Genomic DNA, 24381 nt, shown 5'->3' on the forward strand with positions numbered 1-24381 from the left:
AAGAGGGGGAGAAGGCAGGCTAATGGGGTGCTGACAGAGGTTAGCTGATGGAGGCTCAGGTGGGCCTGGGGTTGTGGGTGCAGACGTCCCTGCAGACCTGGTCGCCCGGGCTGGGCATGCCGGTAGGCAGACAGAAGGTCATGGAGTGACATGGGGGAGCCCTGCTGGGCGGGGGAGAGCTGGGCTGGCCCCCACCTGTGCTGCACCTGTGTCACGTTAGGACTTGTGGGTCCATGTTTGTGGTTGATTTTTGTCACTTCCTGCTCGGGTGAAGGTTCTTGTTCACAGGCAGGGGTTGGCCATGGAGGGGATGGGGAGATGGGTGGGGAGTTGCGTGCTGCCCCCCTCCACTCTTTCCTTTCATCCTCCCACAGCTGCCCGGGATCCCCGTGCCTGACAGGTTCATGGGGCACAGACCCAATGTGGACCCTGGGGCTGGGGGTGGGGTGTCCTCACACGGAGATGAGGCATGGTGCTGCTCTGGGGGGGAAGCTTGAGTGAGGCAGCGTAGGGTTCCATCCTGGGGGGCCTGGGCAGCTACCAAGTCTCCCGGGCTTCGGGTTTTACAGCCATCAGACAGGCATGTGAACACTTCCTGGGATAGCACATGTGTTTCCATCTGCTAGAGCTGCTGGAAGGCAATATAGCAGAAATGGATTGGCTTCTACAGAGGGGATTTATTAGGTTACAGATTTACAGTCCTAAGGCCGTGAAAGTGTCTGAATTAAGGCATCAGCAAGACGGTACCTGGCACCTGGCCCACCCCTGTCGGCTGGGAAGGCAGGTGGCTGGCATCTGCTGGTCCTGGCTCCTGGTTTGTTGTTTTCTCTGTGTCTGTAGGTCCTCTCTCAACTTCTCACGGGCAAACTCTGGATTTCATCTCTTAGCTTCTCTTGGCTCTTTCCAAGTTCTGGGCCCATCAGGTTCTGTGGGTCCTTGCTTCCATCTTCTGAGGCAATTCTGTCTGAGCTCTCCCCAAAATGTCCCCCTCTTAAAGAATTCCAGTAAGCGGATTAAGACCCACCTTGAATGGGTGGGGCCACATCTCCATGGAAACAATCTAATCAAAAGGTTCCACCCAGCACCCACAAGATTGGATTAAAAGAACCTGGCTTTTCTGGGGCACATAACAGCTTCCAGCCAGCACAGCGTGCAAAGCGCTTACTAAGTGCCATTTAAGTGTCTCATCTCATCATTTCGGGATATAGTTACTCTCCTTTTTCTTTATCGTGCCTAGAAAGACTGGTGCTGGCGGTGAGTGACTGATTCACCCCTGGCAGGAGGAGAGAAAGTAACACTGAGGGCCCCTGGCCTCCTCCGCGGCCCCCTCCCCGCTGTGTGATGCTGCTAAGTGGGGTCTCCCCGCACCCCACCCCCTGCCCCCACTGCGGCTTGCTCATCCCCACTGCACAGCCCCGCGGCCTCCAGGTTGAGGGTCCAGCTGTGCAGCATCGCGAGGGTGGAAGTGGGGGCCTGACCCTGCACCCCACCCCATCCCAGACCTGGCTGTTCCTGCCCAGCTCCTCACCACCCCCCAGCCCCGTCCCCACGTGCAGCAGCAGGACAGCTGCCCAGAAGCTGGGCAGGGCCGGGGCGTTCCCAGTAGAAACCCTTCTTCACTTAGCCCAAGAAATCTCCCCTCCGCTCTCCTTCCAAGGCTGGGGGTGGGGCTGGGGGTGGTTCCTGACCCTGAGCTTTATCGATCTGGGTAATCGATGCCAAGCCAGGCGAAAGGGCATCTCGTTGGTTTGCTTTGAATTCCCTTGGTCAGCAGGGAGTCTCTTCAGGCGTTCAGAGGCCAAATGCATTGCTTGCTTTTTTTTTTTTGTTATTGTTGTTGTTTGCAATTTTAAAAGAGCAGTTGTAGATTTATCAGAAAAATCATGCCGAAAGTACATTTCCCATCCTCCACCCCTCACAGTTTTCCGTATTAACGTTTGGCCTTAGCGAGGTCCATTTGCTACAATTGGCGATCCAGTATTGCAACTCTGTTATTAAGTGAAGTCCACAGGACACTAAGGTCCTTTCTGGGTTGTACAGTTGTTTTTTAATTCTTATTGTTACCTACAACGTAACATTCCCCTCTTATCCCCTTAGAAGTGCCCGGTTCAGGAGCATTAATTACATTCGCAGTGGCTGCCTCCAGCACCCCGACTTCCCCGGCACCCCAGAGAGAAGCCCGGCGCTGGCACGCGGCAACCCAGTTGCATTTCTTTCTCTTTGAACTGCCTGCTTTTCTTTTGGGGCGCTCGTGTTTTTCTTGCTGATTTTCCGGCCCTTGGGAGCATGCGGATTGCAGATAACCAGAATCCTGGCCTTGGGAGCCACTTGCAGCCCCGTCCCAGCCTGGGCCTTGGGGACCGGTCTCCCTACTTTTCGGGGGGCTCTTGCGGTTTCTCTGATCCTTGTGCATCCTCCCTCCTTATCTGCTGGCACGTCCGTCCGGGGTGGGCCCCCCGGGAAGCAAAGTGGCACTCCCCTTCCCATCTTGGCCTGTGTTTCCCACCGGGAGCCTGTTTTTGTCACCCGGAGAAAGGGCTGGAATTTGAGATACCTCAGCTCCGCCCCCTTCTCTGAGGCCTCCTGATTGGCCCAGTCCTGAGCCAATCACCAGCGGCGGTTCATATTCTGATTGGATTAGGCTAATGAGGGCCCTCCCCTCCAGCCCTGGTGGGAGGAGCTCAGTTCAGAATCTCTACAGGTTATTATTTTTACCATTTTTGTTTAGTCTTGAGTTTTTACCGTGGTAACGTATGTAACACGAAGTGCCCGGTTCTAACTGCTTTATGCGTACGATGCAGTGATACGCATGACAGTCTCCGTTTGTGCCGCCTGCCTGCCACCCTGAACGCCGCCCCCACCCCCAGACTCCCCGCCCCTCCCCCGCCCTGGCAACCTGGGACCCATTTTCCATCTATGAATCTGCTTGTTTCAGGCTTTTCGTACACATGAACTCATCCAGCCTCCGTCCTCCCATGTCTGGCTTGTTTTCAGAATCCCACAGCTTATAAAATGTCAGCTGGACAAAGAAAACTGGGCCTCGGGCTGTTTGTGCTACAGATTTTTTCCCCCCAGCTTTTGCTTGTGTGTGTGTGTGTGTGTGTGCGTGTGTGTGTGTGTGTGTGTGTGTGGAGAAGTTTAAAATATTTTTTATTAATTCTGAATCCTGTTAATTCAGTTCACTCAGCAAATGCTTACTCAGCAAATGCTTACTTGAGGCCTTGCCTGTTGTAGGTACTGGGGAATTTGAAGAGGCACAAGGTTGGCTCGGTCCGTGCCTTCTAGAAGTTTCTGAGTGATAAGACCAGAGCCTCCCTGGGATAAAGGAAGGGGGGAGGGATGGTAGGGGAAGCCTCCCCCCACACACCCCCACCCCGGGCACTGGGGTAAGAGCTGGGACCCCTGAGCTGTCACGGTGGTGGTGCTCAGAGTGGAAAAAGGGGAACAACTTTTCTGATGGGGGGTGGGAAGGGTAAGTTCTGTTTTGGAGCCGTGGGGATTGAGATTCCTTGGAGACATCTGAGGGCAACATCCAAGCAACGGTCCGTTCTAGAGACTGGGAGGGCTGGATGTTCACACTGGATGACCTTCTGTCTGTCTTTTTCTCCCTGGGTGCTCTTCACCCCACGTGCTCCCTGCAGAAAAGACGGGCCACCTGAGCACGGGGATTGGGCGGCACTAGCCTTGGTGCAGGGTGGAGAGGTGGCCGGGAGGGCCTCGGGCTCGTCTGCCCCTGAACTGTCACCGGGTGAGCGCCAATTCTCCCTTCGTAGCAGCACGTGCTCCCCCCTGAGCTTTGGCCCTCACTCTCCTGCCTCTGTAGATTCCAAGGATGGTGATTTCAAGGTGATATCGGCCCCGGAGGAGGAGAAGATGGAGTGCGGGGAAGAGCTCAAGGAAGAAGGCAGCTCTTTCTCATCCCTGGGTTCGAGTGATCTGCAAGAAAATCCAGATGAGCCCTGTTCCGAGGGCTCCTGGACCGTCAAAGTGGTGAGTATTACCCATGCGTGTGGGCCGTGGGGCTGGAAGGAGCAGCTTTGTCCTTTGCCCCACATGCCTGCTCTTGGCCAGGAAGCTGGCTCCTGACATGGTTTCCTCGGCAGTGGGCCAAGGCTGGCCTGAGCCCCCACTGCTCAGAATCGCCCTCATCCCGCCATATCCTCATAACTTCCTCTCCTAGATGGCATCAGGCCACTGCTGCTCTGCTCTCCCCAAAGTGCCCCGCTGGGCAGCAGCTGAGCTCCCCCTTCTTCTGGGCGTTATTCAGTGAAAGTGTCCATGGGTCCCGGTCCCTCTGTGGCGCCTGCCTTCCTTTTCCTTCCATGCTCCTACCAGGCCCGGTGCGCCATGTGTCTCTGCAAACCTGTACCTGGGCGGGGCACGGAGCCCTGAGCTCTGCCTCGTGTGTGTCCAGCTGTCCTCCGTACCTCTTTGCATTGTGGTGCATGCCTGGTGGTGCCTCGCAGTTTTGGGCGCAGGGTGGGTGCTCGGGGAACACTGCTGGCTGGCTGGGTGCCCGCTCTCAAAGGCGAGGCCGAGTCATGGTTTCCATCCCTACAGTCTCAAAGACGGCCCCTTAGACATGTTAGACACCCACAGAATGTTTCCTGGAAAGCGGACCCATTGGAGCCTTCGGTGTGGCGGCCAAGGGGCATTTCCTGGATGGGTTCAGGGTGGGATGAGGGAGACAGACGCTCTCCATGTGGTAGGTCAGCCCCGTGGCCATCCAGCCGGTCCATTTCTTGCACCCTGACTTCTTACTGGACGCTGAGAAGGGGAAGTGGCCGTTCCATGGCCGTGTGGGCTGGTTTTCTGCAGTGGGTGCTCGGTGGCTGGCTGGCGTGGGGGGCGAGGCAGCTGATCTCCCGGGGGCTGTTGTTAGTGTGTGTGCGTGTCCTTCTCCTTGGAGAATGCTCCCATGCAGGGCAGGCCTGGGTTGAGCTCCACGGGACCCTGAAAGTTTAGATAAACCTTTGCAATAAGGAACACACACACCTTTAAGACCCCCTGTATGTAACATTGTAATTAAAAACAGGAGTGGGTCCAGTAGAAATCGGTGATTTTTGCCTTGACAGAGTAAGTCTAGGGCTCTTTTGGGAGAAAAAAATGGGCAACTAAAACGAAAAAAATTGCGGATAGTCCTGATGTGAATTTGCTGTACCAGATTTAAAAAATAACAAAAACAGTCATATTTAAACAGTGAAATTTTAGGGGGTAGTCAGTGTATCAGACTAAACAACCCTGACATAGACCCAAGTGTGCCTAAAAGCAGTTGGATAATATGTACATGAATATTTGTCTGATCTCTGGGTGGGGAAAGATTTTCTAGTAATTAATACAAAAGAAAAAAAACATAAACAAAAGATTGGTATATTTAATTCCAGAAAAAAAATATTAAAAGAACTTAAAAACTCATGTACTCTGCTAAGCACAAATGAAGGGAAAACAATCTAGTAAAACTATGTACAGCATATTTGAATAAAAGATGTTTTCAACAAAGAGTGAGTAGCCTCCATATGTAAAAAGTGGTTAAAAATAAATAGAAAGCAGTACCTGGCCTAGTAGAAAAATGGACCAAATACAAAGAAGATATAAAAGGCCAGTAGACATATAATGTTCCACCTCCAAAATCAAAGGCTTAAAATGAAAAGAGCCACAAGATCTTAAACCTACAAAATTAAAGAATTGTCCTAAAGTTGGCATCTACAGGGATGGAGCAGAATTTCCTATGAAGTGGAAGCGATAGAGCCCCTGGCATGGTAGGCTCCCTTTGACCCACTCTTCTGCTTCTCAGATTTCATTAGGAGGAAATAACCTCAGAGAAGTTTCTGATGGTTTAGGACTGGGTTTTTCACACGTAATAAAGTAACCAGCATGGTCAGATATTGGATTCCACCTGAATACTACTCTGTGGAGAGGGCCACTTGAGTCATCTAGTGCATCACTTAGATGATCTAGAATAGACTCTGCCTTTCCCATGGTGTCTTTCTTGAAGGTTAATGGTATGGAGAGCATTCTTTCGATGAAATTAGAGTTTAAGAAATAAGACAACAATTATATGCAGTAGAGTGATGTCGGTGAAAATTAGTTTAGGAAAGTCACTTTAAAAAAACCTACAGTCTACAGCAGGCAAATCCCAAGGAGGAGGAAAAATTTGATATATAGAATTTGATTTCTAGATTTCTCTGATTCTATATGTTTATCTGTTCAAGAATGTCATATAAGTGAAATCATGGAATGTGTAATTTTGGGGGACTGGCTTTTCCCTGAAGTATACTTCTCTGGAAATTCATCCAGGTCGCTGCATATATCAATATTTTGTTCCTTTTTGTTGCCGAGTACATGGTATGGAGGTATCCCAGTGCGATAGACTGAATTTTCCAATTTTGTTCTTCTTCAGAGAAAGTGTTTTAACTCTTCTGGTTCTTTCATATTGCAACATAGATTTTAGAATATATATTATATATACATATGTTTATTCTAAATATATAATATTTTGCTGGGATTTTGATAAGAATTGCAATAAAACTTCATGTCACTTTGGGGAGAATGAATTTTCCCATCCATGAACACATCTCTCCATTTATTTAGTTCTTCTTTGATTAGCATTTTGTAATTTTCAGCATAGAAGTTCTGTGCCTGGTTTGTTAGATTTACACAAAAGTATTTCTTTATTTCCTTCGGGTTTTTTTTTTTTTTTTTAGCCATTATGAAATATACTGTATATGTTTTTTAAAATCCGGTTTTCTACAAAAGAATTACAAGGTGTGCAAAAAAAACAAGGGCCCCTGAATAGCTTTAACAATCTTGAAAAAGGACAAAAATGGATGAGTCAAACTTTCCGATTTCAAAGCTTACTACAGAGCTACAGTCATCCAAAGAATCTGTTACTGGTGTAAGGAAGTACAATTGTAGGGTCTCTTTTATTTCAAAAAGGATGATGAGACTGCTCGGCGAGGAAGATACAGTCTTTTCAACAAACGGTGTTAGGACAAGTGGATATTTGCATGCAAAAGAATGGAGTGGGACCCCTGCTTCACTCAGTAGACACAAATGAAGTCAGAATGGATCAGAGACCTAAACAGAGGCTACAACTCTGAGTCAGGGGCTAGTGAGGTTTAGCCCGAGCTGTGCCAGGAAAGCCCTGCCTGTCTGAAGGGACTCGTGTTTCTACAGGGAAGTGCTTCCGAGGTTTTTGTAGATGCGGTAGACTCCACTTCTGACGAGTGGGAAGATGCCAGTTCCTCTCCAGGCAAAAGGAAAAAACAGGACCCCACCTTGGCTGCGGTTGCTGACACCTTTTCTGCCCATCCTGAGCAGGTATTTATTTTAGGGTGTAGTGTGAGTTGTGACTCTAAACGGTAAACTGGTGGTCCAAATGCCCCTTGCTTGATAACACGAACTGTTTCGTTCATGTTGGGTGCGTGAAGAGTTGGGTGGGTGCTTCCATGCGGGCCCTGCATGTGAGCTGAGCACCGCCACCCTGACCCAGGCTTCCGGGCGATTCTAGAAGGCTGTGGCGGGATGAGCCTCTTAGGGGCCTGTCTGGGACGGGCATGCATGGAAGCAGCAGCCGATTTAGGACTTTAGGGTGTGTGCTGATATTAACACTGAGTGTGCAACCTTCCCCGGTCCCTTTCTCCCATCCATCTTTTTATTTCTTGTAAGCCTTTCCCTCTAACATGTGGGGAAACTTCCCTGGATAAAGCCCCACAAGCAATCCAGGGGGTCTTCTCATGGAAAAGAGGAGGGGAGCCGGGATCCCGGGTGTGGGGGGCCCAGGAGGTGCCAAGGACTGGCTGCCGGGGCTCTGGAGAGGGCTTAGAGAAGACATCTGAGTCCCATCACCTCCCCGCTGGCCTCAGGCCTCGTGGGGAGCTAGACTAAGCATGCAGGAGGTCCTACTGAGTTGGGTCTCTGGTTTCTGGACATCCAAATCCCAACTTCTCTCATTTCCTATAGCATTTAGGAGTCTTACAGGATTCGCTAATGATCCCAGAAAAGAATAAACTCGTTAACATATGTGATGAAAGTACTGTGGCTTGTGAGGGAAAGTAAGAGTTGAAGAATGATGTTTGTAGGGTTTGACTTTTCTCCCGGGTGAGATGGTCACTTGTTCACTTAATGCGGACTGAGCACCCACTGCAGGCCGGGCTGGGAGTTGGCGCACAGGCCGGTGGCCGAGGAGCCGGGTGTGTGGTCTTTGCTTTCAGAAGGCTTGTTTGGTTCATTGGTTAGCCCAGGCACTGAGTTAAGCAGATGGAAGATGCAGTCTGGTTAAACAAAACAAAACAAAAGAACAACTTTCAAAAAGACAAGGGATGCGTGAGAGCTGTGAGAAGAAGACACCAGGAATTTAGAGGGACGTAAAAGGAGACCTGAGACAATGGAAAGAGACAATTTCCCGGGAGGGACAATGGAAGATTTAATATTGGAAGGATGTCTTGGTGATCTCCCTAGATTTATACATTAAATTAGCCACTTAAGGTATGAAGGTGGTACCACATTGAACAGTTTTTTTGTTTGTTTTGCGTGGGCAGGCTCCAGAAAACGAACCCAGGTCTCCAAGCTTTTTATTTTTCATTATTTTGTGTGTTGTGTGGTGGCAGTCTTTTCTAGTTTGCTAGCTGCCGAAATGCAATAGACCAGAAACGGAATGGCTTTTAAAAAGGGAAATTTAATAAGTTGCTAGTTTACAGTTCTAAGGCTGAGAAGATGTCCCAATTAAAACAAGTCTATAGAAATGTCCAGTCTGAGGCATCTGGGTAAAGATACCTTGATTCAAGAAGGCTGATGACGTTCAGAGTTTCTCTCTCATCTGGAAAAGCACATGGCGAACACGGCATCATCTGCTAGCTTTCTCTCCTGGCTTCCTGTTTCACGAAGCTCCCCGGGAGGTGTTTTCCTTCTTCATCTCCAAAGGTCACTGGCTTGTGGACTCTGCTTCTCGTGGCTGTGTCGTTCTGCTCTGCTTTCTCTGAATCGCCCTCATTCTCCAAAATGTTTCCTGTTTTATAGGACTCCAGAAACTAATCAAGACCCACCAGAATGGGTGGGGACATGTCATCACCTAATCCAGCTTAACAACCACTCTTAATTGGGTTACATCTCCAGGGAGATGATCTAATTACAGATACAAACATACAGTATTGAATAGGGATTATTCTGCCTTTATGAAATGGGATTTAGTTTAAAACATGGCATTTCTAGGGTCCATACATCTTTTCAAACCAGCACAGGGTCACATTTCATTCTTTTTCCATGTGACTAACCCATGTTTGCAGCACCATTTGTGAGATTATTTATTTTGGGGCATGCACAGGGCCGGGAATGGAACCCGGGTCTTCCACATGGCAGGTGAGAATTTAGCACTGAACTTCTCTTGTACCACCTCTGAACAGGTTTGGTTTCATTTTGTTTTGGTTTTCTGGCAAAAACGATTTTTTTTGACAAAAGTGTTCCAAAGCCCATCTGGTGAGAATACCTATAAAGGGCTTGGAAAAGAAGAAAAGCAAAGGAGGTTTGGCATCAGGATGCCTGCCCAGCTGTAATAGCTCAGTAGGGTGACAGAGACCAGTCAGTGGGGCCCAGGGTAGGACACCCTGACACAGATGTGGTTTATAGACCAAAGTAATAACTCGGCACACGGTAAGGGCAGTACCATCAGCGGGAAAGAGTTGGTGTATCAAGCAAGGGGCATTTGAACCACCAGCTTACCGTTTAGATTCACAACTCATGCTATACCCTAAAATAAATACCAGAATGATGGAATATTTTAATGTAAAACAACACTGTAAAAGTCCTAGAAAATTTAGGTGACTATTTATAAAATCATATAAATATTCCTCAGCCTTACTGAAAGAAAAAATACTGTCAGTACTAATTTGGCTAGATAACTATTTAGAAACCATTAAACAAGTAAGTGGAAAAGCCAACAACTTAAAAGCTGTAAGATGTCATTCATTCTTTTTTTTTTATTTTTTTATTAACGGAAAGAAAAAAAAAAAAGAAATTAACACAACATTTAGAAATCATACCGTTCTACATATGCACTCAGTAATTCTTAACATCATCACATAGATGCATGATCATTGTTTCTTAGTACATTTGCATCGGTTCAGAGGAACTAGCAACACAACAGAAAAAGATATAAAATGTTAATATAAAGAAAAGAAATAAAAGTAGTAATAATAGTAAAAAACAACAACAACAAACAAACCAACAAGCAAACAAAAACAAAAAAAACCCTATAGCTCAGATGCAGCTTCATTCAGTATTTTAACATGATTACTTTACAATTAGGTATTATTGTGCTGTCCATTTTTGAGTTTTTGTATCTAGTCCTGTTGCACAGTCTGTATCCCTTCAGCTCAATTACCCATTATCTTACCCTGTTTCTAACTCCTGCTGGTCTCTGTTACCAATGATATATTCCAAGCTGATTCTCGAATGTCGGTTCACATCAGTGGGACCATACAGTATTTGTCCTTTAGTTTTTGGCTAGACTCACTCAGCATAATGTTCTCTAGGTCCATCCATGTTATTACATGGTTCATAAGTTTATCTTGTCTTAAAGCTGCATAATATTCCATCGTATGTATATACCACAGTTTGTTTAGCCACTCTTCTGTTGATGGAGATTTTGGCTGTTTCCATCTCTTTGCAATTGTAAATAACGCTGCTATAAACATTGGTGTGCAAATGTCCGTTTGTGTCTTTGCTCTTAAGTCCTTTGAGTAGATACCTAGCAATGGTATTGCTGGGTCGTATGGCAATTCTATATTCAGCTTTTTGAGGAACCGCCAAACTGCCTTCCACAGTGGTTGCACCCTTTGACATTCCCACCAACAGTGGATAAGTGTGCCTCTTTCTCCGCATCCTCTCCAGCACTTGTCATTTTCTGTTTTGTTGATAATGGCCATTCTGGTGGGTGTGAGATGATATCTCATTGTGGTTTTGATTTGCATTTCTCTAATGGCCAGGGACATTGAGCATCTCTTCATGTGCCTCTTGGCCATCCGTATTTCTTCTTCTGGTAGGTGTCTGTTTAAGTCTTTTTCCCATTTTGTAATTGGGTTGGCTGTCTTTTTGTTGTTGAGTTGAACAATCTCTTTATAAATTCTGGATACTAGACCTTTATCTGATATGTCGTTTCCAAATATTGTCTCCCATTGTGTAGGCTGTCTTTCTACTTTCTTGATGAAGTTCTTTGATGCACGAAAGTGTTTAATTTTGAGGAGCTCCCATTTATTTATTTATTTCTTCAGTGCTCTTGCTTTAGGTTTAAGGTCCATAAAACCGCCTCCAGTTGTAAGATTCATAAGATATCTCCCTACATTTTCCTCTAACTGTTTTATGGTCTTAGACCTAATGTTTAGATCTTTGATCCATTTTGAGTTAATTTTTGTATAAGGTGTGAGATACGGGTCTTCTTTCATTCTTTTACTTATGGATATCCAGTTCTCTAGGCACCATTTATTGAAGAGACTGTTCTGTCCCAGGTGAGTTGGCTTGACTGCCTTATCAAAGATCAAATGTCCATAGATGAGAGGGTCTATATCTGAGCACTCTATTCGATTCCATTGGTCGATATATCTATCTTTATGCCAATACCATGCTGTTTTGACCACTGTGGCTTCATAATATGCCTTAAAGTCCGGCATTGCAAGACCTCCAGCTTCGTTTTTTTTCCTCAAGATGTTTTTAGCAATTCGGGGCACCCTGCCCTTCCAGATAAATTTGCTTATTGGTTTTTCTAATTCTGAAAAACAAGTTGTTGGGATTTTGATTGGTATTGCATTGAATCTGTAGATCAGTTTAGGTAGGATTGACATCTTAATTATATTTAGTCTTCCAATCCATGAACACGGTATGCCCTTCCATCTATTTAGGTCTTCTGTGATTTCTTTTAGCAGTTTTTTGTAGTTTTCTTTATATAGGTTTTTTGTCTCTTTGGTTAAATTTATTCCTAGGTATTTTATTCTTTTAGTTGCGATTGTAAATGGGATTCGTTTCTTGATTTCCGCCTCAGCTTGTTCATTACTAGTGTATAGAAAAGCTACAGATTTTTGAATGTTGATCTTGTAACCTACTACTTTGCTGTACTCATTTATTAGCTCTAGTAGTTTTGTGGTGGATTTTTCCAGGTTTTTGACGTATAGTATCATATCGTCTGCAAACAGTGATAGTTTTACTTCTTCCTTTCCAATTTTGATGCCTTGTATTTCTTTTTCTTGCCTAATTGCTCTGGCTAGAACTTCCAACACAATGTTGAATAATAGTGGTGATAGTGGACATCCTTGTCTTGTTCCTGATCTTAGGGGGAAAGTTTTCAATTTTTCCCCACTGAGGATGATATTAGCTGTGGGTTTTTCATATATTCCCTCTATCATTTTAAGGAAGTTCCCTTGTATTCCTATCTTTTGAAGTGTTTTCAGCAGGAAAGGATGTTGAATCTTGTCAAATGCCTTCTCTGCATCAATTGAGATGATCATGTGATTTTTCTGCTTTGATTTGTTGATATGGTGTATTACATTAATTGATTTTCTTATGTTGAACCATCCTTGCATACCTGGGATGAATCCTACTTGGTCATGATGTATAATTCTTTTAATGTGTTGTTGGATACGATTTGCTAGAATTTTATTGAGGATTTTTGCATCTGTATTCATTAGAGAGATTGGTCTGTAGTTTTCTTTTTTTGTAATATCTTTGCCTGGTTTTGGTATGAGGGTGATGTTGGCTTCATAGAATGAATTAGGTAGTTTTCCCTCCACTTCGATTATGTTGAAGAGTTTGAGGAGAGTAGGTACTAATTCTTTCTGGAATGTTTGGTAGAATTCACATGTGAAGCCGTCTGGTCCTGGACTTTTCTTTTTAGGGAGCTTTTGAATAACTAATTCAATCTCTTTACTTGTGATTGGTTTGTTGAGGTCATCTATTTCTTCTTGAGTCAAAGTTGGTTGTTCATGTCTTTCCAGGAACCTGTCCATTTCATCTAAATTGTTGTATTTATTAGCGTAAAGTTGTTCATAGTATCCTGTTATTACCTCCTTTATTTCTGTGAGGTCAGTAGTTATGTCTCCTCTTCCATTTCTGATCTTATTTATTTGCATCCTCCCTCTTCTTCTTTTTGTCAATCTTGCTAAGGGCCCATCAGTCTTGTTGATTTTCTCATAGAACCAACTTCTGGTCTTATTGATTTTCTCTATTGTTTTCATGTTTTCAATTTCATTTATTTCTGCTCTAATCTTTGTTATTTCTTTCCTTTTGCTTGCTTTGGGATTAGTTTGCTGTTCTTTCTCCAGTTCTTCCAAGTGGACAGTTAATTCCTGCATTTTTGCCTTTTCTTCTTTTCTGATAAAGGCATTTAGGGCAATAAATTTCCCTCTTAGCACTGCCTTTGCTGCGTCCCATAAGTTTTGATATGTTGTGTCTTCATTTTCATTTGCCTCTAGGTATTTACTAATTTCTCTTGCAATTTCTTCTTTGACCCACTTGTTGTTTAAGAGTGTGTTGTTGAGCCTCCATGTATTTATGAATTTTCTGGCACTCCGCCTATTATTGATTTCCAACTTCATTCCTTTATGATCCGAGAAAGTGTTGTGTATGATTTCAATCTTTTTAAATTTGTTAAGACTTGCTTTGTGACCCAGCATATGGTCTATCTTTGAGAATGATCCATGAGCACTTGAAAAAAAAGGTGTATCCTGCTGTTGTGGGATGTAATGTCCTATAAATGTCTGTTAAGTCAAGCTCATTTATAGTAATATTCAGGTTCTCTATTTCTTTATTGATCCTCTGTCTAGATGTTCTGTCCATTGATGAGAGTGGTGAATTGAAGTCTCCAACTATTATGGTATATGTGTCTATTTCCCTTTTCAGTGTTTGCAGTGTATTCCTCATGTATTTTGGGGCATTCTGGTTCGGTGCGTAAATATTTACGATTGTTATGTCTTCTTGCTTAATTGTTCCTTTTAATAGTATATAGTGTCCTTCTTTGTCTCTTTTAACTGTTTTACATTTGAAGTCTAATTTGTTGGATATTAGTATAGCCACTCCTGCTCTTTTCTGGTTGTTATTTGCATGAAATATCTTTTCCCAACCTTTCACTTTCAACCTATATTTATCTTTGGGTCTAAGATGTGTTTCCTGTAGACAGCATATAGAAGGATCCTGTTTTTTAATCCATTGTGCCAGTCTATGTCTTTTGATTGGGGAATTCAGTCCATTAACATTTAGAGTTATTACTGTTTGGATAATATTTTCCTCTACCATTTTGCCTTTTGTATTATATATATCATATCTGACTTTCCTTCTTTCTACACTTTTCTCCATGCCTCTCTCTTCTGTCTTTTTGTATCTGACTCTAGTGCTTCCTTTAGTATTTCTTGCAGAGCTGGTCTCTTGGTCACAAATTCTCTTAGTGACTTTTTGTCTGAGAATGTTTTAATTTCTCCCTCATTTTTGAAGGACAATTTTGCTGGATATAGGAGTCTTGGCTGGCAGTTTTTCTCTTTTAGTAACTTAAATATATCATCCCACTGTCTTCTAGCTTCCATGGTTTCTGCTGAGAAATCTACACATAGTCTTATTGGGTTTCCCTTGTATGTGACAGATTGTTTTTCTCTTGCTGCTTTCAAGATCCTCTCTTTCTCTTTGACCTCTGACATTCTAACTAGTAAGTGTCTTGGGGAACGCCTATTTGTGTCTAATCTCTTTGGGGTGCGCTGCACTTCTTGGATCTGTAATTTTAGGTCTTTCATAAGAGTTGGGAAATTTTCAGTGATAATTTCTTCCATTAGTTTTTCTCCTCCTTTTCCCTTCTCTTCTCCTTCTGGGATACCCACTACACGTATATTTGTACGGTTCACATTGTCCTTGAGTTCCCTGATACCTTGTTCAAATTTTTCCATTCTTTTCCAGATAGTTTCTGTTTCTTTTTGGAATTCAGATGTTTCATCCTCCAAATCACTAATTCTGTCTTCTGTCTCTTTAAATCTGTCATTGTAGGTATCCATTGTTTTTTCCATCTTTTCTACTTTATCTTTCACTTCCATAAGTTCTGTGATTTGTTTTTTCAGTTTTTCTATTTCTTCTTTATGTTCAGCCCATGTCTTCTTCATGTCCTCCCTCAATTTATCGATTTCGTTTTTGAAGAGGTTTTCCATTTCTGTTCGTATATTCAGCATTAGTTGTTTCAGCTCCTGTATCTCATTTGAACTATTGGTTTCTTCGTTTGACTGGGCCATATGTTCAATTTTCTGAGCGTGATCCGTTATCTTCTGCTGGCGTCTGGGCATTTAGTCAGATTTCCCTGGGTGTTCGACCCCACAGGTGGAAAGATTTTTCTGTGCAATCTCTGGGTTCTGTTTTTCTTATCCTGCCCAGTAGGTGGCGCTCGTGGCACACGTTTGTCTACGGGTTTCACCAGTGAAAGTTGCTGTGGGTCCTTTAACTCTGGAAAATTCTCGCCGTAGGGGAGGTTCGGCAGCCGAAGCGTCTTGGAAGAATGCCAGCCGGCCTGGGGTTCCGAATGCGGGGAGGGTCGCCGGCCGCCGCAGCACGGGAGAGCGTCCGGCCGAATTAGCTAGTCGGCCCGGGGCACCAAGCGTGGCGGGAGGGCGCCAGCTGTCGCAGCCCGGGAGAGTGCACTGTTCCCAGCCGGACGGGGGAGTCACGTGTTTGGAAGGGATCCCCCGGTCACTGTTCTCCGCAGTCTGGGGATTTCCGACCCAACTATCTCAGTTGTTCCGGGGGGCCTCGCGTGGTGGGGGCACCAGCCGCCGCGGCCTAAGGGGACCGCCTGTCCAATTCTACCAGCTGGCCTGGGAAGGTGGAAGGGAGGGACTCCGGTTGCTTGCCGTCCCACCCAGGAAAGCCCGTGCCCCTTGGTGATCTCACTGGAGCTGGTTCTCCCAGATAGTCAGCCGTTCCAGGATGGGGTACGCCGTCCCTTTGATCTCCCTCGTGGCTCCGGGAGCTGCTCTGTATTGTCTCCACTCCCCCAGTAGCTGTTCTGGAGGAGGAAAGGTGAGGGCGGCAAGGCTATCGAGGCTGGTGGCGGAGGAGCCGGTGAAGGCGGGGGAAGGGGGCACCGTGGTGGTTGGAGAGCGGCCGGAGCAGGAGGGGAAAGAGGGGGGAGAAGGAGGGCGGGCGGGTTAGCTGCTGCAGGGCGTGGGTGCCGCGCGGCGGGCCGGCGGAGAAAGAGGGGGGAGAAGGAGTGTCATTCATTCTTATGAAGAAATGATGGGCATCAATCTTGACAGACTAGAGGGCAAAGGGCCTGGAAGACAGTGCACAAGAGAAAAAATAAATGGGCAGTTCTCATGGAAAAATGTTCAACTTTAGAGGTAACCAAAGAGCAAACCCGGGCATCCTGAGAGTGTGTGGCCAGGTGATGGGGGGAGGCTGGGGAGGGTGGGGGGGTGTGGTTTGGGGGGCATCAGCGAGACTGAGTGAGAGCTCTCAGGGGCACTGTCCCAGGCTTTTTGAAGACTTTGTTCAACAAGATGTGGATGTCGGGGCCCCTATTCCAGGCCCAATACTGTACTAGGTGCCGCAGGGGCAGCTGGGAACGAGGTAGGCTCAGACTTACCTTCCAGACAGGGGAAAAAGAAACAAAAGTGAGTCCAGTGCCAGATGATGCCAGCTGCCAGATGAAGCAGAGCCGAGGGAGGCTTTGGGCCACTGAATCAAGTGGAGGAGGCCCAGTGGGGGGGCAGAGGGGGTCGAGGTTGGCAAGGTGGTGAGGCAGGCGCCGGGGCACCCCGGGATCTGTGGGCCTTGCTGGAGACTCTGGTTTTGTGGCAGTCAGCAGGGAAGTCCCCGGAGGTGATGCCTGTCTTCGGCCACTTCTGGACCAAGCACCCGGCCCCCTCTTCCAGGGAGCCTTCCATCACGCAGCCCCCTCCAGCTGCTGCCCACCTCTCGGCCCCGCGTACCTGTCGTTGGCACTCACTGCACATTCCAGTGGTCTGGTTTTATGTCTGTCCTCCTTACCGAATAGTGGTTTTGTGGGGTCGGGGCCAGCCTGACTCTCATGTCCCTGGCACTTGGCACTAGGTGCCAGGTTACCTAGTGTTCCAGCAGAGATTTGGGGACCTGTGAATGGCTGCGGCCGCCCCCTGTGCCTGCTGCCTTTGGCAGATCTTTCCCGCGGTAGCCGCGCTGCATTCCAGGACCACGTGGGGTGGGGGGGGCTTATGAGAACTGCTAGTGCTCCGGGTCCCCTGAAATGAGAGCCTGAGAGTGTAGGTGCCTCTCACTGCTCACTTGAAGGCCTGAATGGGGTGTTGGCATGGCCCAGTGCTGGCTGGAAAGGCAGAATCGGGGGTCCCACCAGCCTCCCAACCCCCAACCTGCATTTTCATAGATCCCCGAGGCTCGTGAAGTTTGAAAGCTGTTGCCTTAAAGTCTTTCCTTACTCAGTAGAGGTTCTGGGGTGAAAGTCCAGGGCTGATGGAGAACAGGGGTCCCCACATCTGCCTCCCCACCCCATCAGACATCCTCCACGTTCTTCCTTTTCTTTCCTTCCCAGATGACTTAGCCCCAAGCTCAGCTGGGGCTGTCTGTCTGTCTGCCCCCATTATCACCCTTTAACAAAGCCCCTGTGGCTTGCTCGGAGGCGACTGCCGCCCCCTCTGCTCTTCAAAGGCCTGACCGCCGGCTCCCAAGTGGGGAAGTTCTGCCTGTGAGCAAGTGTCTCCTGGCAGGGGCTGGAGGTGCCTGCTCCACCTCCCCGCCCCCAGCCCCCCACGGGAGCAGAAAGGAGCAGTCACAGACCTGTTCATTTCCTTAGCTCACCTTTTTCTTTATTTCAGTACCTGTGCACGTGATACATGTCCTATGTGAGTGTGACAGGTAGATGCTCAAATACGCTTTCCAATGCTCAAAAATGATTCTTCTGGCAAAACTGTGGTGTGGGGTGGCTGCTGCCTGGCCACAGGTTCCCGAGCTCTCCATAACCCCCTCTCAGTGGTCTTCTAATTTAATTCCTTCCGAGACAAAGAAATTGCAAATCTCGAGTAAAGTGGTTTAACTCGGCTCCGTGTGCCTGGGGAATGGAAGAGACGATGGGAGCAGAGGAAGGCTAGAGGGTAGCAGACGTAAGACACAGAGCGGGTGTCTCTTCTCTGTTTAGAGCAAGAAGAAGAGAAAGAAGGATAAAAAGGATCGGAAGTCTTCCCCTTCCGCAGTGCTGGACTCCCCGCCCCTCTCGTCCTCTGGGCCCTGTAGTGCGAGTTCCTTTGCACCCGCTGGGCGCGTGGACCCGGCTCCGCAGCAAAGCCACGTGCCGCAGGGCGGGTCGCTGGAGCAGCCCCTGGCCGGCTCTGGTGGCTCAGAAACAGGATGTGACCGAGACTTGCCCGGCTCAACCCCCGTGGAGGTGGAGGGCCACGGCGGGGGGGCCACACCGCCTGCAGGATCCCCCGGGGAGGCAGCCGAGGCAGGCCGCCATCCACAGAGCCCCACTGGTGGTGGGGTGTCTGCGAGGAGCCCCGGACCCCAGGCCCTGCCTCCAGGAGGAGCCTCCCCGGGAGGAGCCTCCCCGGAAGGGAAAGGTCAGCCCGCCCCTGACCCCTCTGCCTCCGGAGCTGGGCCTGCAGCTAAGGAGGCCGTCCAGGCGCTCAGGTCGCCTGAGTCAAAAGGGGACCCCCCTGAACCCCAGAAAGGAGCTCAGACTGACGTGCAGCTGGCCAACGCCCAGACCCTGGGGGTGAGTTGTGCTGGACAAAGTGACACCAGGGGCTGTTTGATGCCTGTTGCGTGGGGTGCTGACAACTCAGCAAGGGGGTGGGGGGTGGGGGCTGCCTCTCTCTCCAGAGTGGCCGGTCCCTCTCTTGTCTTTAGGGTCGTGGCAGATGCTGACCCGAAGTTATTGCAGCAGAGGCTCCCTGTCCCATTTTGTCCCCTTGGCACTCATGTTTTGGGGTCTTTGATGTGTTTCTTCCAGGCGGCCAATGCCACAGCCATGCCAGTGGATCCAGCAGCAGAGCCCCCCACGAAAGAAGTTGAAAACCAGATGAAGAAAACGAAAGAGCCCCCAGCGGGTTCCCGGACCTCTGGCCAGGTGAAGCCTCTCGCTCTTGCCAGGCAGGGCTCCCGGGAGCCCCCCAGCTCCTGCTCCCCACCTTGGGCACCCCCTCGGCCCCTCCCCCTCTGTGTCTCTGTTTCCATTTAGTTAGTAAACATTTATCCAGTGGTAGGAACATAGCAATGAGCGAGACCAGGCCCTGCCTTCACCACCCTTGTTCTGGACGGGAGAGAGAGAACAGAGTCAGTCTATGAGGAAAGCAGGTGTGGGGCTGGGGGCTGCGGGGAGGGCAGTTTGCAGAGGGAATGAATGACCTTCTTAGCCAGGACAGGCAGGGACGGCCTCTCCAGGAGGCACTGCTGGAGCAGACACCTGATAGGTGAGGAGCGGACCACGGGGCCATCTGGGGACACGTCCCAGCAAAGGAGAGGCCCGTGCAAAGGCCCTGAGGTAGAGTATTGGTGGCCCGGTCAGGGAGCAGCAGGGAAACCCATCTCAGGAGCCAGTGAGATGAGGAGAGGCCGTGGTGAAGGTAGAAGGTCTCTGAGGGTCTGAGCAGGAAAGGGACGTGATGGCGGCAGCTGTAGGGAGGAGCAGTGACTAAAGGGGGAGGGTGGGAGCGAGCATAGAAGCTGCTCTTAAAGGTCAGGGTTTCATGACTTGTTCCAGGAAGGAGAGACCAAGGACGACATGGCCGTCCCTGGAGAGAAAGCAGGTAGAGAGGAGAAAGCCAAGCCAGGGGACCCGAAGAAGGCAGCCGTCCCTGGAGAGAAAGCAGGTGGAGAGGAGAAAGCCAAGCCAGGGGACCCGAAGAAGGCAGAAGACAGAAATTACGCCATGGCTGTGAAGAGCACCAAGGAGCAGAGGGACAAGGAAGCGGGAGCGCAGGAGGTGAAGACGAGGTAGGGAGGCTCTGGTCCCTGGCCCGGGAAGACAAAGTGCTCCTGGAACCCAGCTCATCCTCACCCATGCCTCCCACCTTCCCAGGCTGCCACCTCAGGTTGATCCTTTAGGCTAAGCGGGGGCAGGTTCTCAGGAGCAGGAAGAGGCACCTGGCCTGGCTCCTTGTTTAGTTTAATTACTCATCTCTTGATCCCTGAGCCTGGAGTTGCTAAGTCCTTCTAGGAGAGACTGCAGGGAAGAGCTGCTGGCCCATCCCTGAGCCCTGAGCAGCCCCTCCCACCCCTGCCTGCATCCCTTGGAGGTGGGACAGAGCTGTTCTCTGCGGCCAGTGGTCCACCCTCTTCCTGCATTTTATATGTTGTTTTTTGAGGGGTTGGGGTGCATAGTCTTGGAATTGAAGCCTGGTCCCCCACATAGAAGGCAAGCATTCTACCACTGAACCACCCGTGCACCCTTCCTGTAGTTTAGAGGGAAAGCACAGGGGGCTCATGCTGGGGCAGTTATGTCCGAGTTTTGGAGGCTGAGGCTCTTTTGCTAGGACGTGTGGTCATGCGCAATCAAGAAACAAGGACCGTGTGTGTACACATGTGCACGTGTGTGTGCGAGTGCACACCCAGGTAGATAAAGATTTAGATATAATTGGTGTTTCTTTTTTTTTTTTTTTTTGCTTCACCCTAGCACGCTGAGTCCTGGTGAAGGAATCAGGGTTTATTTCCACGCCATCATCTCTAGACATTTCTCATTCAACTCAGACCAACATAAAGTCTTTATCAGGGGAGGAGAAGAATTTGGAAAGCCAAGATGGAAATACAATGTTTGTGAGATGTACTGCACCAAGTAAGCACATCCGAGGGCTTGTTTGTACTCTTCCAGGGAAATGTTTCTAACGTTCAATTCTAGAAATGTCTTTAAATAATCATTTCTATCAAGTAAGTTGATCACATCCTTCAACTTTCGGAAAATGAGTACCTTCAACAAATACTCCCTATGATGTATTTCTCTGGCGTATTTCACCACGGCCCTTTTTTTCTCTCGGTTCTGGAAACCATGGCTTGTTCTAGAAGCTCTGGGTCTGTGCACTGTGCTGTGTTTGAGAAGAACTAAAATTCCCTGGTAGAATTTTCAGATAACCGGCTGATAACCTGTTTGCTTGCAGAGATTTACACAATGATGGGTTGCTCATCGAAGGTAGCACCATCATTTCCAAGCGGATCCTGGACAGAGCAATTCCTTACAAATATGTCATTGTCCGTGACAAGAACAGTGAGGAATACGAATTCATCTACCAGCATCAACAGAAGGAAAATGAGCATGTGAACCGCTGTTTGCGCATAAAATCTTCCCTCCTGGGCTCAGGAGGTAAGCCACCTGCAGGGCAGACTTCAATCTGCTTGGTTTCTGCCCACAGTTGGTATGAATTTCCCTCCTTTCACCCTCAGCATAAGTGCGCATTTCTGGTAGCATTGTCTGAAAGGGGTGGAACTTTCTGCCCACCCAGAATGGATCATCATGCAATCCCTGGGTTGGCGAGAGACTTAGCGACAACCAGAGTATCTGTCTTTAACTCCGCCTCATGGTGCTCGGCCTACAACCCAATTTTTCATCATTAAAAGGCAGTAAACTGGGGGACCCTTTATTGCCCAGTTCACCATACAGTTTGGTCAACACATTTGCTGTTAATTTTCATGGACTTAGCTCAATGCTTCCGTTTAATCAGACTGCAAGGCTCCTCTTCCAGAAAGCTATGTCTTTTTCTGCATCTCATCCTTGTTGGCCAAACTATGAAGAGCCATGAAAGAGATGCGATTGCATCCTGCTTGGCAAAGTAACAGATTAGACTGCCAGTTTCATGGAGGCTGGTAGAAGACATGAGATTCCTGGGTCAGAGATAAAGACAGTCTTATTACACACAGAAGTAGCAGTAGCCAGAATATCAGTACTTTTGTTCATTCCCCAAGGCTGCATTTTCCGCAGGACAACATGAAGAGTGCCAGATGACCCGGGAGAGGTGTGCATTTATGAGAAGAATCCTGAGCTCAGGGACCCTAGGAATTTTGTAATGGGCTGCGAAGAGGCCTGCCCTTTTCCCTAGAGCAACATTGTTCCGGAGGGAGCATTCTCTGTCCTCCAAGGCAGTTAGTTGTAACAGGCAACGGATAATGTTGGTCAAGTCTGCTGTGTCCAGTTGATTTTATATGTACTTATTCTTTCAGCTAGTGAGAGGGGGTATTAAAATCTCCAACTGTACATGTGGCGTTATTTATCACTGATTTTGTGCCACTGGATTGTGATATGCTGTGGTGTCATTTTCTTTATTTGCCTTGTGCCTGTAGGTTTTTTTGAACTTCTTAGATCTGTGGGATTTGTATAATTTTCATCTAACTTGCAAAGTTTTTTGGCCACTTCCAAATATGTTTCTTCCCTTTCCCTTCGGGATTCCAGTATACATATATTAGGACACTTGAAGTTGTCCCATAGTTCAGTGAAAATTTTTTGTGTTTTTCATCCATTTTCTTTCTGAGGTTAATTTTTGGGTTGTTTCTATTGCTGTCTTCAAGTTCACTAATATTTCTTTCTATCATGTCTAATCTGCCATTTATATTATCCGTACTTTGTCATTTCATCTCTGAAAGTCTTATTTGGATTTTTTAAAATGTCTTCCATAGCTCCGCTTAGCACATTGTCTTTACCCTAGCTTTTTTTGAAATATAAAATACAGTTATAGTAACCGTCATAAGGTCTTTGTGTGCTAATTCTAACCTCTGTGCTTGGTGTGGATGGGTTGATGTCTCTCCTCATTCTACATGCTATTTTCCTGCATCTCTGCATTCTCGGTCATTTTTTAATAAATGCCAGACTTTGTGAATTTTACTTTGTTGGATGCTGGATGTTTTTGTGTTCTTATAAATATTCTTGATTTTTGTTCTGGGGATACAGTTAAGTTACCTGGATACCATCTGATTCTTTTCGGTCTTGCTTTTAAGAGTTTTGGAGTGGTAGGAGCAGTGTTTAGTGCATTGGTCTCCACTGCTAGTGCAAGACTTTTAAGGAGACTACCCGTTGGCCCATGAATTACAAAGCTTTCCAGTCTGCTTGGTTGGAATTGGTACTGCGTCCTGCTGTGTGAGCACCTTCTCATCCTTTTGGGTAGGTCTTTCTTTCCCTGGCCTCAGGTAGCCACTTCCGGATTCCTATCCGTACTCTGATAAATCCTTAACGGGACCCTCTGCTGGTCTCTGGGGTCTCTCTCAATGTGGTTCTCTCCTTTCTAGTATTCTGCCCTGTGAGTTCTAACAGTCTCAGCAACTCATCTCGGGGAACCCCAGGCTTCACCCCAGTTCCCCATCCCTGTGCAGTGATCTAGAAATTGTCTCAAGGAAGCAAGTCCCGGCAGTTGTGCGCTCAGCACATTAGCTCAGCATCCCTCAGCAGTCAGCACCCCTCATTATCTGGTGTCCGGCTTCTTGAAAACAGTGGGGGTTTTTTGCTTTGCCTTTTGTTTTTTCAAAGTTGTTTTAGGAAGGAGGATAAATAAGAGCCCTGGTCCCTTTTCTCAGAATAACATTTTTAACCTCCATGTGATCATTTTTTAAGGAATGTACTTGCCAAGTTTGCTTGGCTCTGTACGTAGACAGAGGTGAGTTCGAAGTGTTTCCTGGATTCCGTGACCTCGAGTTTTACCCTCATCACTGTGGGCTGTCCCCCATTCCCTCTGCGCCCTGGGACGATGACTCTGGCACAGCAGCCTGGACCGCGGGTGCTGCTTATCTGGGGCAGGGGACCGAGGAGCAAATTCCGATTGTCCCCAGTTTACCAAGCTCTTTGTCCCTCCTCTCTTCCGTCCCTTCCTCTCACCCATCGAGATGAGTCTTCTTGGGTAGAGCGTCCAGGTCAGATGGGTTTCAGTGACATTTAAGGATGATATTTTCCTTTCTTTGCTCTCTTAGAATGGCACCAGTATGATGACATCATCTGCATGAGGCCTACTGGCAAAGTTAAGAGATTCATGGATTATTTAACATCGAGCTCAAGGAAAGACCTGTTGAGAGGAAAGCAGATAGCTGCAGCCGTCATGCTCGACAGCATCTTCAGCATCCTCCAGACCTGGAATAACATCAACTTAAAGAACTTTTTCACGCAGTTGATGCAGTTTTACTTTGTCATCCGGGAGCCCACGATCTATGAGGGAGAGCCACGGCCATGGAGCACGTTGCAATATGAAGAGAGCGCGGTACGTGGTTTCGCTTTTATCTCCAGCAGCTCCACGCTGCTGACTCGACGTCTCCATCCTTGGGGCAGTCAGTGTCTCCCAGCCCACTGATGACCTAATGGCCCTCCCACCTCGTGGGCTGGGGTGGGGACTGGGCAGGTGCAGGCTAGTGGGAGGGGTGGCAGGGGGAGGACGGGCCCTGCCCAGCTGACCCTGCAGGCGGGATGGTGAC

General features: G+C 47.7%; 1 protein-coding gene across 4 annotated transcripts in view; it reads left to right on the forward strand.

The window, feature by feature from the left end:
• Positions 1 to 24381, forward strand: part of RNF213 (ring finger protein 213) — a 130158-nt gene that overhangs the window by 2166 nt on the left and 103611 nt on the right. Inside the window, exons 2-9 of one of the 4 annotated variants that reach the window (XM_077166168.1) lie at positions 3824 to 3990; positions 7177 to 7320; positions 18143 to 18718; positions 18956 to 19072; positions 19706 to 19938; positions 20618 to 20776; positions 21096 to 21298; positions 23887 to 24170. In XM_077166168.1, coding sequence (XP_077022283.1) covers positions 3824 to 3990; positions 7177 to 7320; positions 18143 to 18718; positions 18956 to 19072; positions 19706 to 19938; positions 20618 to 20776; positions 21096 to 21298; positions 23887 to 24170 — 1883 coding nt within the window. The remainder of the gene's footprint in view (positions 1 to 3823; positions 3991 to 7176; positions 7321 to 18142; positions 18719 to 18955; positions 19073 to 19705; positions 19939 to 20617; positions 20777 to 21095; positions 21299 to 23886; positions 24171 to 24381) is intronic. The other 3 variants (XM_077166170.1, XM_077166169.1, XM_077166171.1) reach the window with 3 other exon arrangements.

Source organism: Tamandua tetradactyla, chromosome 6 (genome assembly GCF_023851605.1).
Source record: "Tamandua tetradactyla isolate mTamTet1 chromosome 6, mTamTet1.pri, whole genome shotgun sequence".
NCBI classification, from domain to species: domain Eukaryota; kingdom Metazoa; phylum Chordata; class Mammalia; order Pilosa; family Myrmecophagidae; genus Tamandua; species Tamandua tetradactyla.